This window comes from Gobio gobio (assembly GCF_949357685.1).
Source record: "Gobio gobio genome assembly, chromosome: 4".
NCBI lineage: Eukaryota > Metazoa > Chordata > Actinopteri > Cypriniformes > Gobionidae > Gobio > Gobio gobio.
In genome coordinates, this window is record NC_137100.1 from 6241240 (window position 1) to 6256718 (window position 15479).

The 15479-nt window shown below is 40.9% G+C and overlaps 1 protein-coding gene across 2 annotated transcripts in view; it reads left to right on the forward strand.

Annotated features, from left to right (window-relative positions):
• dlg4a (discs, large homolog 4a) overlaps window positions 1–15479 on the forward strand; it is a 192361-nt gene that overhangs the window by 139283 nt on the left and 37599 nt on the right. Inside the window, exons 9-10 of one of the 2 annotated variants that reach the window (XM_079815479.1) lie at window positions 11470–11638; window positions 11752–11890. In XM_079815479.1, the coding sequence (XP_079671605.1) occupies window positions 11470–11638; window positions 11752–11890 (308 nt within the window). The remainder of the gene's footprint in view (window positions 1–11469; window positions 11639–11751; window positions 11891–15479) is intronic. The other variant, XM_079815480.1, reaches the window with a different exon arrangement.

Here is a 15479-nt window from a genome sequence, read left to right on the forward strand (position 1 = left end):
GACGCATTTTGGGCCATGTATGAACCATCACATCCAGACCCAGCGGGGCTGGGTGACAGAGAGAAGCAGGGACATTGCGCTGTCTGAGAAGAGGCGAAGAGGTCCACTCCCTGTGGTTAGCTCTGTAAAATCTGATCCAGATCTGCTTCTGGGTGGAGTTTCCACCCCCCCATCTGTAACTCTGTCTGGACAGTAAATCTGCTCCCACATTCAACCGCCCTTGAATGTACACTGCTCGAGTGACAGGAACTTGTTCTGAGCCCAGAGAAAAATCTGTCTCGCTATTCTGATAGCGTGAGCACAGACCCCCCTGGTGATTATATATGAGATATTTAGCTGTACTGTCCACCCGCACTAGGACATGACAGCCCCTCAATTGGGGGAGAAAGTATTTCAGGGCCAGAAATACAGCCGTCAACTCGAGGCAGTTGATGTGCCAACTGAGTTGATGACCCTCCCATTCCCGTTGGGCTGGACGACCACTTAAGGCCGCACCCCAGCCCGTCAGGGAAGCGTCCGTCGTTAGCAACTTGCGACGACAAGGTACGCCTAGAGTGGGACCCAAGGCAAAAACCGGGGTCTGAACCACATAGTTAGTGTACGAAGCCACATGGCGCGCCACTTTATTTGCCTGAGGATTGGCCCTAAGTCCTCTGGCTTTGAGCCACAACTGAAACGGTCTTATGTGCAACAACCCCAAAGGGAAACCCGTGGATGCTGATGCCATTAGACCTAACACTCTGGTGCTGATGATCAGTAAGATCTTGGTCTAGCCTGACTTTGCTCAGGGAATACTGAATGGTCTTGATTCAAGCGGGAAACCATTGTGCCCACCTTGTGACCAAAAACCGAACAAACCCTAGATAAGTCGTTCTCTGGGCAGGAGAAAGAACACTTTTCTTGGTGTTGAGTCTCAACCCTAGAGAAACTAGATGAGCCAACACACTGTGTTGAAGCACCATCTCATGTGATTGTGCAAATTTTAGCAATCGCCTCTGTAATTCAAAATTTGAATGCCCCGGAATCCCAATGGAGCCGGTAATACATCCATACAATTTGTATACGTGCGGTTACAAGGCTAGCCAAATGGAAGACCCGAAATTGGTAAGCTTTTGCCCCCAAGAGCGAACCTCAGGAACTTCCTGTGTTGTGGCAGACTTTATATGTGAATACATGCGTCCTTCGGATCAATCGTGCCGAATCCAATCACAATGTTGAATATGCGACACGACTGCCTTCACTGTAACATCTTGACCTTGAGTACTTTAACTGCTTCACGGTTTAAGACTCGAAGATCTGAGATTGGACACCCCCCCACCCTACTGGGGACCAGGAAGTAACTGCTGTCACTTGTGACAGTACGAATGCCAACTCCGCCTTCACAGAAGTGGAGACCACGCCGTTCAAACAAGGAGGATGACAAATAAAGTAGTTTACTAATTTTTACCGTGCTTAACACCCATGCAGAAACGCCTGGCAGAAGTTCACACGCTGCCTGAGACTCTGAGAGTGACAATTTTAACACTTCCTGTTGAGGGGATGTTAGACGTTCTATGTCCTGGATGATAACAGGATTTAAACACTGAACGTCTAACATTTCACTGGAAACCACTGCCCCCCCGAATCACCAGAGGCGGCGGGGATGGAGTAGTTTTGAGGATAACGGGGTGGGGCGAGCAAATGTTTGACACGCCCTGTCCCGTGGGGGCAGACTGGGCACCAGACCACCGGACTTCTTATATTGATGACAGTCATGAGGTCTGCCCTGGGAGGTTGTTGAGGATGACGAGCCGGTCTCCAGTCTTTACGAGGGAGAGCGCGACTCGCCACACTCTGCTTATTACCCCCCTAAATCTTGAAGGACTGAAGAGAGGTTGTGTGGCTGATAGCCCCTCCCCTTGAGTGCATTGAGGAAGAAACTGAGTGAACACTTCATGTTGTTTCTTCCACTCCTTTAAATCTGGCCACTACAGAGTTAACTGAGTCACCAAATGAACCACTCAAATCCTTCAGAAGGTCAGCCTGATATGCCTGCAAGACAGCCATAGTGTGGAGCGCAGCACTAGCCTGTCCCTTTATATTTATTATTCTAATAAAAAATCATATACAATATATATTCCATATAAAATAATATATTATATATATATATATATATATATTCCATATAAAATAATATACAATATATAATTCATATATATAAGCTTTGCCCATGACAGCCAACGTTTATTTTCTACATGGCTTTGTGGGGAGGTATGTCTCTTTAATGAAAATGCAGACTCAGGCGAGAGATAGCTCGTGAGCGTCTCCCACCTGGGGTATTCTCACATATCCACGCGATTTCGCACCCATGATAGTCGAAAATGTCGAAGTCAAGGATACAAAAACACGTGAAGTAAATGCTTTCTAGACAGAAACCTCAAGCTCACTGCGTTCGGGGATCTCTCATTCACGGTACCAGACAAACTGCCCTGGCCACCGCGCGAACAACCACCTCGATAAATTCCTCGTATGGATTCACCATCATGTGAGGAACGATCGCAGGCGGCTGCTCGAGGTCCGCGGACCCAGAGATTCATCATCACTCCCCGCGCGAGCCGAAGATACGCCGGAGCGCGCTTCGGGATCACGCGGGGAAACATGCATTTGGTGAGCGAGCAAGCGAAAGGGACGGACCCGTCTCTTGCTCGTCAACAAACCCATTCGAGAGCTCCGAAAACTGGTGCGGACTGAAAGTAGCCCAGACGAGCATAAAGCATTCTAACTGTAAAGGCTTGCAATGCTCGCACTCGTCTGACTCAATGCAGCGACCGCATGCTCTTCCCCAAACACACACAGCAATAAACGTGCACATCCAGTTCTATTTGAAAGAGAACATGGATATACAGCGTTTTACTCTGCTGACTCGTTTCCAACTGATTAGATTTAACTTGAACTCTTTCCACTAATGTTTCTTTGTAACAGAGATGAGAAAGAGAGAGAAAAATCTGCACACTGCCATGTTGAAAACTAACTCCTAACAAAGATCTCAAGTTGAGTCTTGAAAGAGAGAGAGAGATTTTTTTTTTTTTTTTTCAGAGACTTTGTAACACACCATAACACAGAGTTGGTCTGAAAACAAAAAGACCTGGTTTGCTCCAGCTGAAGCTCATCTATTTATAGCCTCGTGCAGCAGGTGCGCCTATGACGTCACCGGCCGAGGCTATAAATACCTCCCGGGTCAATTTCTTTGACGTGTTTTCACACTATTTTCACAGCTGGTTATGTCAAAGACATTTCCCATTTGCATAAGCTTATGCAGCATTGAGTGTAGCTTTTGAAAGGGAACACATATATTAGGAGAAGGGCTTGACATTAACACCCGCCAACCCACCATTTGCGGATGGATTTCAGCTGTGGCGTGTAACTCCCACTCCCACTAGCCACTTTGGCGGGTCTTCTCAAAAGGCATCTGTTATAATTGCGAAGTGCTTTATAACCAATCACACCCAATTCTGTTGAGCTTATAAATGCCTTGTCATAATTAGAGGCGTTCAGATTAGTCATCGCTAGGGTTGGGTATCGTTTGGGTTTTTTTCGATTCCGGTGCCAAACCGATACTTTTAAAGCGGTACCGGTGCCTAAACGGTGCCTGAACCGATACTTTAAAAAAAAAGGCCACAAAATGAGGTGGATGACATTAAATGGCTTTTTATTTTTATTATTTAAATTGAACCATTTATAAAAAGTTTAATGTATACTTAAATGTATGAATATAAATAAATAAAAAACACAATTTACTTATTCACAAATTATTATTGACTTACAAATTCACAGTAAAACCTAAGCAACCTAACCCAACTACAACAAGACTAATATAACTCTAAATAACAGTTACAGTAATAACAGCAGTAGTCTGTATTCTTGGTATGCTGCAAACCAGCTTCGAGCTTCAGCTTTATTTTGAAATATGATCATATTCTCTGGCTAAATATTTTAGAACGCATGCCTTAATGTTTCCATGGCGACGCGTCATGTTTCTCACATGACACACAGCAGCCGCAATAGCGCTGACAGCTCAGCTGTATCGGGTTTATTTCGTTTTTCCTTTTTATTCAAAATATTCACAAACTTCTTAACTGTGTCACGAACTATCTGATGTTCAAATGTGTGAGTGAATGTGTGTTAGTTGATTTATAAAGCGCAATGGGCGGCACAATGTTAGTTTGCGCCTCAGAATCGGATCTGTCGGATTTACAACACTTAAGTTCATTCTCGTCTCACGAAATACATGAAAGTAAGTGACCAGTGAACTGGAAGAAGAATAGAGTAAACTATATAGTTACTATATAATGTGCATGTATCTGATGTAAATAAAACACGTAACGTTAGTCAAATTATAACCGCCTGAAAGGATTGTCATTGCCGCTTTCATAGACATCAGTGTGTGTTTTGCTAGTAGCCTAACGTTACTTATGAGCATTTAAATGTCTGAAACCTGAAATAAACATGATGTGGTTGAAAACACTGAATAGTTGTCATGAGTTGTGATGTGACGAGCGCTGAGAGCGTCTGTCTCTGGCTCGGCGCCAGCCAAAGCGCGAAAGCACGTTTGAATTTTGGCACCGAAATGAGAAACCGAAATCTGCGTTCTGATTCGGTCCGGTACATACCGGGTTATATAAGTGGTTTCGGTACCCAACCCTAGTCATCGCTGAAACACCGGAGTTTTGTTCAGAGCGCGCTCTCACTCACTGAAATCTGCACTCTCATCAAAGCAGAGATGTGCGTGCGATGTACGTAGGAGATTCATTCATCATACATCATACATTGACATGTTCGATATTCGTGATTTTAGGGGCCGTCTCTAAAGTTACATGCAACATTGATATACACGTTTCTAACTTCAATAGCATTTGAAGAGAATGACTTACAGTCATAAAACCAGCTGTAAAGTGTTCATCTATTTAGGTTTTTTAGATTTAATAATATAAACTGTCAAATCGCATGAAAATATGGATATTTATTTCACTAGGCTACTGTATGGTAAGGGTGTGAACCTACACTGGTCTCACAGTTCGGGTTCGATTACGATTATCACGCCATCGATTCGGTTCAATTCGATATCACAATGCATCATAATTCATTGACGATGCACTGCATCCTCATGTATATATATGAACCTTTAATTTTACCTGCTCAAAGAAGAAAACATACTTCTTGAATGTATCAAACATCAAACAAAACTCAAGTCTGGGCACAGAAGACAACAGGATAATTTAGAACAAATACACAATATACTAAAAGCCACTTAAGGGCCGCATTACAGTCAAAACTAAAGTCTAAATGCTTCTGGTTGTTGAAACATTTTACTCCTCCCAACAATGCTAAAAAATTAGCGTGTGAGAGCGTGTTATGGGCTATATGACATGTTATAGCCAGACATGACAGCGCTACTGAAGCACGCATCGCCGCAGACGAGCAGCTGCGTATCTCTTCATCAAGCAGCGCACAAACTACTGCAAATAAAACCGAAAGCAAGTCGCAGGTGCCCAACATACAGTCACATTCATTAAAAGTAAAGAAACCGAATGATTTTACCAGTGCTGTTGCTGCGCTCGCTCCTATTGCGGTCTTTGATTTTGAAATGAGCTGATGATCAATAAAATGCAGCTCATATCTGTTGTTTTCGGTGACGTGAACTCCATTAAATCTGCATATAGTGCGGGAATTGGAGATCGGATTTATATCCATTTTGCGGAGATACATTTATGTGACCAAATGTAAATGAAATCGTTTTGAAAAATCAGATAGATATCTGATCTGTAAAAACGCATGAAGTGACCAGGTGTAAACAGGCCCTTTAAAGGGATAGTATCGATGCGTTTGTGTAAGAAATATCCATATTTAAAACTTTATCAAGTTAACTTTCGACCGACCGCCTTCCATGGAAAAGTGTTGAATGTTGAAAGTGAAACTCAAGATGTGTACGTGACGTCATGACGAGCCTGGTCGCGTTAGTCTTTCGATCGGCAGGGGAACTTTCAACAATTTTCCCATAAATTGAACAGGGAAGGCGGTCGGTCGAAAGTTTACGTGATAAAGTTTTAAATATGGATATTTTTCTTACACAAACGCATTGATCAGCTTCAGAAGGCCCTTATTAACGCGTGGAGCAGTTATTTGATGGGCAGGTGCACCTTTTATGGACTTCAAAAACAGAGCAACTGAATCCAATTCTAATGCTTGTATTAGCCTGGATGTTTGTAATATAACTCTGAAAGAAGAATGTCATATACACCTAGGATGACTTGAGGGTGAGTAAATTAAGGGCTAATTTTCATTTTTGGGTGACCTATCCCTTTAAGAACTCTAACATTGATATAATTTGATCCATTTTTGGCTGAGCTGGGTTCACCTTGGCACTGACAGGCGTTAACAGCTCACCATGAAAACTCAACTTTCTCAATGAAAACTTTCTCAAGTTAGTGGTATTATTTCCCCATGCATATTTTATTTGTGCGTGACATGATTTACACACAGTGGCCCTCATTTATCAATCTTGCGTAGAAACGGGCGTATATGTTGGCGTAAGATTATGCTTACACTCCTCTCACCGCCTGATTTATGAAGCTGTGCGCACCTCTGAAATCCAGGCGTACGCAAAACCTGCCCTTGATAAATGCCGCGGCTAAAAACGATCGTCATTAGAATAACACACCCCTATATTCAAGTCTCTGCCTCCCCCACGCCCTCATTTTACGCCATGGACACACGGAAGACGGCAAAGAACGAAACTTCTCTGACGTGGAGATCGAGACCACCATCACCGGGGAAGTGGAAAAAAAACAAAATTGTTTTATTTGGGAGTTTAAAGAGTGGGATTAAAGGCGCCCACAAAAAGGTGTACGGTGGAAATCCAGTTTAAATAGCTGTTTGGATGAGAAATTACCTATCACAATTCATTATTTTACAGCACGTGTTTTGAAATAATTAGCATTTAATTTCGTATCACGCCACATGTATTGGGGTGTACAATAGTGATGATGATGTGATGTGGAGTACCATTCATTCACATTAATAATTGCATGACAATTTGTAAGATTCTTCTTATTATTATGATTTGTATTATTAATGACACTTATTGTTATTTAGAAGAAGAATGTCGTTATTATTATTATTTATTTTATTATTATTTAAAAGAAGAAGAATGTCATTTTTATTATTTTGTCAGTCTGAATTATTTTTCAGTCCCAGTCCGTGCGCAGCTGTCGGGCCTAACCAACGTCAGGTAAAGCGCACAGGCTCGCAACTGGAGGAATACATATGCCTACAAATCATATGCTTTGGTAAAGTCACACAAATTAAACATTGAAGTCCATGTTGCACAAAAATAAACACTGAAGTTTATAATTACTATATCCCTATTCGCACGGGATTAGTAGCCTATTATGTGGGGACCTCTGGTGATTTGTAATAATTGCAGTGAATGTCTGTGATCTTAATCCCGTCCGAATCGGCCATGTCTGTAATATGTAAAGTAAAAATTCCCCCGCAAATGACCTACCATATTTCGCCAAACACCGAGGTCCTGTGATAACATTAGTCCCGTGCGAATCGGCATCTCTGTGATTTGGCCGGGATTAGGCGGATCGTATATAATTTTTGCAAGGTTTTTGTGTCCTGTGCGCATTTCTATCTTTATCTTTCACGAAGAATGGCGCTAGGCTGCATATAATGCGCACCGTTATTAATACCCGTGCTGCCGCGCGGATTATACTTTCACTTTAGAATGAGCACCAATTTGGGAGTAAATTGCTTGAATGGTGTGTTTAATATTATTCTTAATGAAAAACACAAAAACAGAAAAGGACAATGACAACTCGCTTAAATGGGCACTTTTACATTTAGCTTTGACACTGAATCTTCCGTCGTATATTGTTATTACTGTTATTATATTGCTCAGTTACGTTTTTAATTGCGTCTGTTCTCTAACTGAACAAAATTATTTTTATTACTATAAAGCAATCAAAATTATATCAATACGACTGTTTATAATTTCATACAGCTATATCTATAACGAAAAAAACATTTGCAAGTCTTGACATCATATCCGGGAGATAAGTCAGTAAATTCGAGTAAAATCACAGTTTATCCTGTGCGAATGCGCCACGCAAAATTCAGATGTGGGGGAGTAATTTCTAAATCACACGAGGTCCCCAGATAGCCTACTTATCCCGTGCGAATAGTGCTTTAGTTGTTGTTGTTTTTTTACAGTGGGTCATAATATAGCATATCTTTGTCAGTGCGTTTTGTGGTGTTAAGAATTGTTTTTCTGCGCATTTTCGCACTAACTCAAAACGTTCGTACACCACCTCCTGAGCTGGTGTAGGATTTGAGCGTGCCGTACGCCAACGTCCATATTGATAAATCTCAAAGTCACCGTGGTTTTGGGTGTATGCCAGGTGTACGCTGGAAATTTGGTGTACGCACTTTTGATAAATGAGGGCCAGTGCGTGTGTTCTCCAGGTTGTGCTTACCAGGTTGTTCATAAAAGCCGAAATGTGCCCAAATGTCTGCTTTTAAAGTAGTTGGAGCATTTGAATTACTCGCATCTCGCCTCCTTTTGCCTTTGTATGCTACCGCGACAACGCAATATGTGACAAATGACGGCAGAAAAGCGACAGTACATTATAATCGGTTATGGTGTATTACTGAACCGATACCAAATCGTTGCATCGAAGAAACGATTAATTTCGACACCCCTACTGTATGGGCTCATACACAAAATATGCTAGATTTAAATAGCTGATAGAAATAAAAATCGTATCTGTTGATGTGGATGTCTACAGTGGTAATTTACATATAGCCAGCGACAAATTTCCTAACAACAAAGTGAAAAAGTGGCCAGTGAAAATGCTGAGTGGCTAGTAACTAGTTATCAATGGCCACAGTGGCTGGTGAGCAAAAAAGTTAATGTCAAGCCCTGATTAGGAGTATATTATCTTAATTTTCGGACACACTTTGGGAGCTGACGCTTGAAACAGACAGCGAGGAGGTTTAGATGCTCCAGGATTATCGGGTGTGGAAATGAACGGGTAATTATCATCGCTGAAGTGAACGACAATACGATCACAAATGGACAAGCAAGCAAACATGACACATGAGCATATTCAAGCAAAAGCCAGCATATATTAGTTCTGTGAAACAAAACAAAATCAATGTTACTCGCGTATCGAGAAGAAATACTCGGCCTTCACTCCTCGAGTTCTCTCCAGCGCTGGAAAGCCGACACTTCTTGCCTTATTGTAAGCCTTCTTTTGTTCCACGTCTTCCACATTTGTGTTTTTTATCTGCCATCTCTCTCTTTCTGTCGTCGCTCGGCTAATGTCCGTCCTGTGTCGTGTCTTTTGAATAATGACGTGCACTGAGCGCTCTCTTCTCCCCGTCATTAGTAGACACGCCCCTTACTGCTGATTGGCTATAGGTTTGTTTTGGTACTCAGCTTGAGACACTTTTCTAAAGCAGTTTTGAAATACCACTTACCCCATATTAAATATCTTGTGCATATCTTCATCTTTTGTATCATGAGATTTTGATCGTGAAATTTGAACAAGAAGAAAACTGAGCACCCATTTAGAGACGAGAAACGTTATATCCTGTAATTAAAACGTAATGCGATGGACTGACTGCCTCAGATGCGGCTGCTCCAGTGACAGACACAATATATCTGTCATTCGCTGGTCAAAAACCTCAATCTGAGCTTGTTTTTCATAAAATGCTAATATTATAAGGACACGTGCAAGTGTCTGACCGTAGCTATATAAAAAGAAAAAGAAGCGATGTAGAACGCACACTGAAAATAGCAGCTCCAAAACTAATTTTACTGATAGCGCAACATTGGTCTGCAGTGGTCAGTATCTATCAAAAGTGCTCCAAGGAAGGAACAGTGGTGAACCGGCGACAGGGTCATGGGTGGCCAAGGCTCATTGATGCATGTGGAGAGCGTGTAGAACTCACACTGAAAATAGCAGCTCCAGACAAATGTTATTGATAGCGCAACATTTTGACCATGGTCTTCATCAAGCACAAAAATACACAATGTATTTTTGATAGCTTAGCTATGTAAGGCCACAATACCATCTTCTACGACAGTGTTTAAAATTTGAGGTTTCCTCCCAACAGCGACGATATAGGCCTGTGTAAATGTTGTTTTATCATTATACCATTGTGTTCCTACCTGACTTAATCTCAAGTTTCACATTAAGGGCCCTTTCACACCTACCTTGTTTGGTCTGGATTTTCTGACTTTTCAGTTTGGTCTGAATCAAAATTACAGGTGTGAAACCTCCCCCTGGACCATGGTCCGATGAAAAGAGGTAGTCTCGGTCCGGATCAAACTGAACAAAGTTCAGTAATGTGAAAGCATTTTCTGTATGGTTCGGACTTTCAGACCATTTACAGGAAAGTGTCGGTGGTTCCCGCATACCCTAAACAACTTTTTTTTTTAATCTGCAATGAACTGTTAGGCTATATGTTAGCATTCTGCAGGCCTACAGCTGTCAGTAGGCTGTCATGAATATTTCATATAAAATTTTAAAGTTTGTTGTTCAATTTCTATGCACGGAGAAATGCATTGAAATAAGGACACAATTATAAATCACCCGAGACAACTCATCTTTTGAAATAGACAGCCAGTATGGAACAAATTGCCACTCGCCTACTCAGTCTTCTCCTCCTTTCCTGCCGGCGACGTTAAAATGTTTGCACAACGAGGACGTTCAATGGCGAATTTGAACTAGCCTTGAGTATTGTTGGTGCTGCTGATAGTAATGCCATAATAATAACAACATAGTGGCAACGATATGTGTCTGTTCATTCATTCTTGTCAAAGTTACCCGCCGAATTGACAACAAGCTGACGTCAGACACATGTCCGTTTACAAACCAATCAATGCCAAGATGCAGCCCACATCGATGATGACGACAGGACGCAAGTACGTCATGTACAGTTCTTTAGTGCGCTCGCATAATTGCAATGTGAAAGCAAACCGAAACTAACCTAATGTATAAAATGTAGCAAAACATGAACTTTGGTTCGGACCTTGGTGCAGACTTTCAGGTGTGAAAACGCCCTAAATGTGAGTGCTACTTTTGATATAATATCTAGTTTTTATATGCCATTTGAAGCAATGCATGTTTGTGCAATTTGTTATAGTTGTATATAGTGGGTGTGCCGTGAGATTTTTTACTTGTCAAAACTGTGCCATGTCAAAAAAAGGTTGGGAGACACTGATTTTAAGCAACATCACTTAGCCACACTGGCTCTTCAATGCTGCCACCTGCTGGTCACATGCAGGTTGCGCATACTGGAATGCAGCACAGGAGAAAAGTTTTATCTGTAGCGTTCACTTTGAAACATTTAAGTGCACTTCTTTTTCACAAGGGACACTTGCTCCATAACGTCAGTCTCTGCATCTAATGTCAACCACAGGTGAATAATGTGTGTTTGGAGGACGTGATGCATGAGGATGCGGTGGGGGCGCTGAAGAACACAACAGAGGTCGTCTACCTCAGAGTGGCAAAGCCAAATAACCTGTACCTTACCAACAACTACAACCCACCAGACCTCACGAGCAGTGAGTACACAGCACAAAGATATGGTGACTATTTTACAGATTTAACACTGCAAACATAGCAAAATAAACAGTTGTGCTTGAGCATATCTTTACACTTAAATATCATGACTAACATTAGTAAATCCAACTCCCTTCAGCGTACTCTCCGCATATGGACTCGGACCTTGGACATCCAAACTTCCTGGCCTCGGATTACCCACAAGCCCTCACTCCCACCTCACCGAGCCGCTTTTCTCCTGTGCTGCATGGCTTGTTGGGAGATGACGACTTACCCAGGTAATGCAAGCTAATGATTCAGCAGTTCTTGCACATTACAATTAACTGGAAGGATTTAGAATGGAGTTTTATTCATCACCTTGGATGGGAAAATAAATAAATAAAATAAAAGAATTGGCAGCAGAGATTAAAAATCAACTCAATTTTACAGCTATGATGCAAACAGCAGCAGAAATGTATTGCCAAATTGTATTGAGGACTTCTTTTGAACATCAGTGTTTTGAATTTGTTCACCAAAACAACCAAACCAGAACAAACCATGTGTGCGCGCTCTAGATCACTGATCGCACGCTGCATTCATGTACAGACACACAGTACATTCACGTTGTTTCCACACACACTCTGGAAGGATGTTGTTGTCTTTAGTAATCGTAGGTTTATGCAGTCAAAGCGGTTGATTTAGGAGTTTTTGGCGTCTCCGTGTGGTCCTGTTCGGTATCGCAGCTTGACAACATGAAAACAGCATGAAAACATTTTACTCCGTGTATCCTTAAATTCTTTTTACAACACCGGCAAAGATCGTTTACACTCATCTTCTTAGTGATGATATGTGCTGTGCCGAGGCTTCAGAGCGTGTGTCGATAAATCACAGAAGCTTTCAGTGAAGCGCGTATCGAGGCTTGTGTCGATTTAGACCAATGACGTCATTGATGACATCCGAAGCCTCGCTTTAGCCTGACTGGTTCAGGAAGCGGTTCGAATCTTGCCCCCTCTGCCCAGTTAAACCCAGCCAATTTCCAGTTTTATAATAATAATAATAATATTGCCTTTCCTGTCTATGTCCAAAGAATTGATTTACACACATTTGATAGCCCCATTCATTTCAAGCCAATACGTTTATTACACAGTTATGTTATACAATCATAATATACCACCAGAAAATACACATTATATTCATATAAATAGATTAGTCTATGTGGAAATGTATTTACATTTACATTTATGCATTTAGCAGACGCTTTTATCCAAAGCGACTTACAAGTTATTTCTTCACCGTTATATATCTAAGCCTTAACTGAAGTTAACTACAGTGTATCACAGATCACGTCAGGTCATCTGTCATGTATCTACTTGTTTTACACTCTTTGACTATCAGTTGGTGTGAGCAAATGAAGCCTCTAGAAATGAACACTTTGGCTGAAAAGCTTCAATGCTTCATGAGGCTTCATCTCGCCACCACCACTACGACTACTTCCAGCGTGCATGCAGTTGAGTTCTGATGACAACTATGTGTCGCTCAACATATGTCACTTACTCCGTTGCTCTGATTGGTTGTAGGTCTATTGTAGGCTTGTGCTTTCCTGTAGCTCAAACAGTAGAGCATGGCGCTAGCAACACCACGGTCATGGGTTCGATTGCCAGGGAAAGCAAGAACTGACAAAATGTAAAATGTGTACCTTGAATGCAATGTAAGTCGCTTTGGATAAAAGCGTCTGCCAAATGTGTAAATGTAAATGTCTATCCAATTGAGTGCAGAGGCATTTTCTTTCCTGGTTCGGTTGAAACACGCCCCATAATCACAGCCCAATGGAGCAGCATCAGACTCATATTCTGACTAGAACCTGAATATGACGACGTCAGGCTACTGTACACACACTATACACTGTGAATTCTGTAACTCTTTTTCTGTAATGTTTTTTTTTTCATGGGTGCTTAGGTGTGTATAAATGTATTATATAATATAATTATATGGACTCCTTATATTTGTATATTTGGTGTCCTTTTGAAGTTTCCAATGATCCTTGAAGATTGCAGAAAATACAGTTTTTGGTTTTCTGTTATGATAAGTGTGCGATTAATCGCGATAAAAAAAAATTAAACGATTGACAGTCCTAATATATATATACTTTTACATGGAAAACGGACAATAAAAGCCTAAATATATGAGCCACAGATGGAGCGCCTTTCACTCACAAACTTTTATATTGAACCAATATTTTAGTCAATTTGATAATGCTTTAAACTAACAATAAGAGTGTAGTATCAGCTCTGTCTGACGCATTATATCTTATTTAAATCCATTCTGCAGAATCCCACAGCTTTTCTTCATAATTAGAGCAGAAAAAGAATACTGTATCTAGTTTCTTGCCACTCTCGCCTCTGGCTTGCTCACTGTTGGACTGAAGGACTAAAGAATCATGGAATAACTTTTACAGCTCCCAGATAAAGATAATTATAGCTGGGCAATATAGTTATAGCTATTGGATATAGTAATCTGATCTGAAATGTTGTCATTGTACCAAAACATACACATATAGGTTTTATATTTCACAAAACCACCAGAACATTTCTGCAAATTAAAATCAACAACGTTTAAAGTCAAACCAGCCGTTTCAACAACCGGTTACACTCAAAATTCCATATTCAGTTTTCTTCGTCGCTCTCAGTAGTGAATATTTTTAGCCAGTCTTACCCAGATGTCAAAGTGGCACAAATGTATCTGCATCATTTTCTGAAAGGAATCTATTAAATAGAGCTAAATCTCAAATGGTTAATCGTATTGATATGACAATATATGTTGATGATATAAATAATCCCACCATAGTATTATGCCACTTTAAAGGTTCCTAATTTTATTTCGGAAGTCTCTTACAATGTGTTTACATGCATCCAAGGTAAAAAACCCTTTATTTTTCTCATAATATACATTGCAGCATCAGCTCTTTTCTCACAGGATTCAGTTTCTCTAAACCCTGTCTTTCTGAGAGCCTGCTTTTCTGATTGATCAGATGGCCCAGTGTTTTGAGATTGGTCCAACGCTCACAGCACATGTCTAAAACCAAATGGTCATTACCATATCTGAAATTCAGCTCCGGATCTTCCTCAGCACTTGATACACAGTGATACGAACAGTAACGATGGCATCAGTTTTACCGTATCCATTCCAGCACGAGTCTCATCCTTTAGAAGTGCATCCTAAGCCATATTCGGACGGTAATTGTTATTCACATGGAAGTCCATAAAAATACATTTGCATTCCACCTCAGTGATAAAACTTGCGCATTGGGATGGCGATTTATTCATGGTGGAGGAGCGAGTTTTGTGTTTGTGTTATTATTTCATTATTTAAATCTGTTTAAAAATAGGAAGATATTTAGACGCACATTATAGTTCAAATGGTTTTCTGTCTTGTATTTTATCTCAAAATAAAGGATGTAATTTTATTCCACATGGAAATGAGCAGAAATAAGTGAATACAGCCTCTTATTTACATGAGGTAAACATAAAGCTGCGCTTATTTTAACATATATAATTGTTGCCGTAATAACGGCCCATTTCAAATGTTTACGTGCTTTTCTTCTCTTTCTCTTTTGAGCGGTAATGAAATATATTACTCTTATAAATACCTGCCAGCATTTCAGTATTAAAAGTCTAGATCTGTAAAATCCATCCAAATTACAGCGAAGGGCAGCCGTACGGTGCTCTGCAGTGGTCAAAAAGGATATAAACAGTGAATTTTGAAGTGATATATTCATGAGAAGTCAGAGATGTGGATTCGGACGACAATTAAATTACCACACGACTTTGGTGTTTGTCTAAAAACAGTAGGTAATTCGGCCAGGGTTTTTTACGCGGATGGTGGGAGAAA